The sequence below is a fragment of the Buceros rhinoceros genome, unplaced genomic scaffold, assembly GCF_000710305.1.
Source record: "Buceros rhinoceros silvestris isolate BGI_N320 unplaced genomic scaffold, ASM71030v1 scaffold15772, whole genome shotgun sequence".
Classification (NCBI taxonomy): Eukaryota; Metazoa; Chordata; class Aves; order Bucerotiformes; family Bucerotidae; genus Buceros; species Buceros rhinoceros.
In genome coordinates, this window is record NW_010399643.1 from 45,788 (window position 1) to 48,308 (window position 2,521).

The 2,521-nt window shown below is 50.9% G+C and overlaps 1 protein-coding gene across 1 annotated transcript in view; it reads left to right on the plus strand.

Moving 5' to 3' along the window:
- Window positions 1-2,521, plus strand: part of STK32C (serine/threonine kinase 32C) — a gene marked incomplete at its 5' end in the record, with an annotated part of 36,976 nt that overhangs the window by 26,090 nt on the left and 8,365 nt on the right. The window contains one exon of the mRNA XM_010131569.1: window positions 405-556. Within this exon, the coding sequence (XP_010129871.1) occupies window positions 405-556 (152 nt within the window). The remainder of the gene's footprint in view (window positions 1-404; window positions 557-2,521) is intronic.

Consider the following 2,521-nt stretch of genomic DNA (forward strand, 5'->3'; position numbering starts at 1 on the left):
CAGCCAGCAGATGTGAGCAGGATGGAGTCAAGGCTGGGAGAGAGACCCCGCGATTGTGCAAAGCTGGTCTCCGTTCAGAAGCACAAGACTCTCTCTCCCGCGTCCTCCAGACACCAATCCCTGCTGGGAAGCTCTCCCCGAAGCTGGCTGCTGCATTCTAGAGGAGGCTCCTATGTGGCCCACAGCCGGGTGGGCTGGTGCAGCGTCCAGACAGGAGTGCACGGCACCATGCTTGGAGCAGGGATGCTTATGTCCCTAGATCCCAGTCACAGCCCAGGGACGAGGAACGTTTGATAGCGGAGTACAAGAGCTGAGCAGCGTGGGTCTCAGCCCAGTGAAGCAGCAAATGAGGATGTGGAACATTTTATTAAATCTTTTTTCCTTTCCTTTCTGGGGTCCTTTAGGTGTGTATTGTGCAGAAGAGAGACACTGAGAAGATGTATGCCATGAAGTACATGAACAAGCAGCAGTGCATCGAAAGGGATGAGGTTCGTAACGTGTTCAGAGAGCTGGAGATCCTGCAGGAGATCGAGCATGTGTTCCTGGTGAACCTCTGGTGAGCAGCTCCCCGCTCTGCCTTCTGGGGCCCGCAGAGCCACATTCTCCCTGCTCTCCTGGGGTCGCAGACGGCTGTGGGAGCATCCCAGCGAGCTGCCGCGGTGCAAGTCTGTGATAGCGTGAACTGTGTTCAGGAAATGTAGCGCAGAAAATGTCCAAATGTTACAACATCAATCATCTTATCACAGCTTAGCTTCCCTTTCCATCAACCCCCTTTGTGTGTCTGCTGGGTGTTTTTCACAGCCTCCGTGCAAGTACCACCATCAGGTCCCTCCTGAGGGCCCCCTGCCAGTGTAACCCTAAAGGGGTTTTGTCCCGTGCTGTGTAGGTGTGTGGTCCGACCGAGGTCTCTGGGGGCAGTACGATGCTCCCGGCAATTGCTGTTAAAGAAACGGTCCATCTCGTGTGCATGGGGGTTTTACCAGGTGGATTGAGCTGTCCTGGCTGCGTCTGGGTCTACCCAGGCTCCAAAGACAGCTCCGCAGGCACACACCGAGGGATGCTGGTGGTGTGGGGGGTTAACTGGGGGTAGGAGGCCCAGGAGGTAGATCCACTGCATGTCATTTCTTGCTCTGTTGAGACAGGAACGCTTTCCAAAGGCATTACAGACTGAAGCTGGCTGTTTGATGACAGCCTGATGGGAGAAGACTTTTTTTTAATTGGCACCAAAACATTACCCAGCAATGACTCTGGTTTTTGCCAGTGCACACGCAATCAAGTTAGTCTTGAGCAACCTGACGTGTAACTATTTTAGCAATCGGTTGTTGAAAAGCGTTATGAGATCTCTTCAAACCACCAGGTGCGTGACCTTTCTCTGGAGAACGGCTGGGGGCAAAACGTACTTTGCAACATATTCACTGGCCAAATCAAATAGATTCCTTTAGAGCTCAGGTATTTCATTATCAAATTTTGCACGAAAAATTAATTTATAAGTTTCAGAAAACAGAAAAGATTGTTCATTTGTTTGGGTCAGCCTCGTGACCCTGTCCTGGGTGCTCCGTCCTCCCTCTGCCTTCCCGCCACGGTCAAGGAGCACCCAACTCAGGGATCACGAAATCCATCCTCTTCACCCACGCTCGACCAGCACGGCACAAACTGCTCCTCCCAGGAGAGGGCCAGAAGCAGCGGTTTTTCCCGAGGAAGCTGCACGCTCAGGGTGGCCGGACAGGCTGAGCCTCGTGGGCGTCCCCTCCCTCTCCAGCCGTGTTTGGAGGGCGGGAAGATTTTTTAAAATTTGGATGGTGTTATACCTAAAGTGATTAAAGGTGATAATACTTTACATTCTTTTTGGTGATCCATTACTCCGGACTAGTCTAATAAGTTAGGGAGGGGGGTTTCAGCATTTTAGCAAGTACAAATACTTTTTTCCAGCAAGTAGTGGAGTTTTTGAGAAAACTTGCTCTCTTAGCAAATATTTCTCTTTCAGCTCATAGTTTTAGAATAAACCTACGTTTAAGATGAGAGCAGAAGCGTGTGATTCATGAGTATTATACAATCCCACATACTCTTTGCTTAGAAACTCTGTCGCCAAATATAACAATGGCACGTTGTTTTGTGGTGTATCCTCGCTGCTGTCAGTCTCCCGTGGGATCCACTGCAGATTTAGAGAGGCGTTTTACTCCTCAGTAAATATAAATCTCTTTTTCTGATTTTCGTGGTTAAATTAGCAGTTGTGTTTTCCAATTTGTTTTCAGGATAGGCAGAGATATTTTAAGTGGCTTTATCAGATTGCTCACAATTGGAAATGCGAAGTTTCCCGGAAGTGACTGGCTGGCAAAGCCCCGAGCTCTGCCTGCTGCTCTGCTCACTGCTCTGCCCGCACTCTGCCCGCACTCTGCTCACTGCTCTGCCTGCACGCTGCCTGCACTCTGCCCGCACTCTGCTCACTGCTCTGCCTGCACGCTGCCTGCACTCTGCCCGCACTCTGCTTATTGCTCTGCCTGCGCTCTGCCTGCACTCTGCC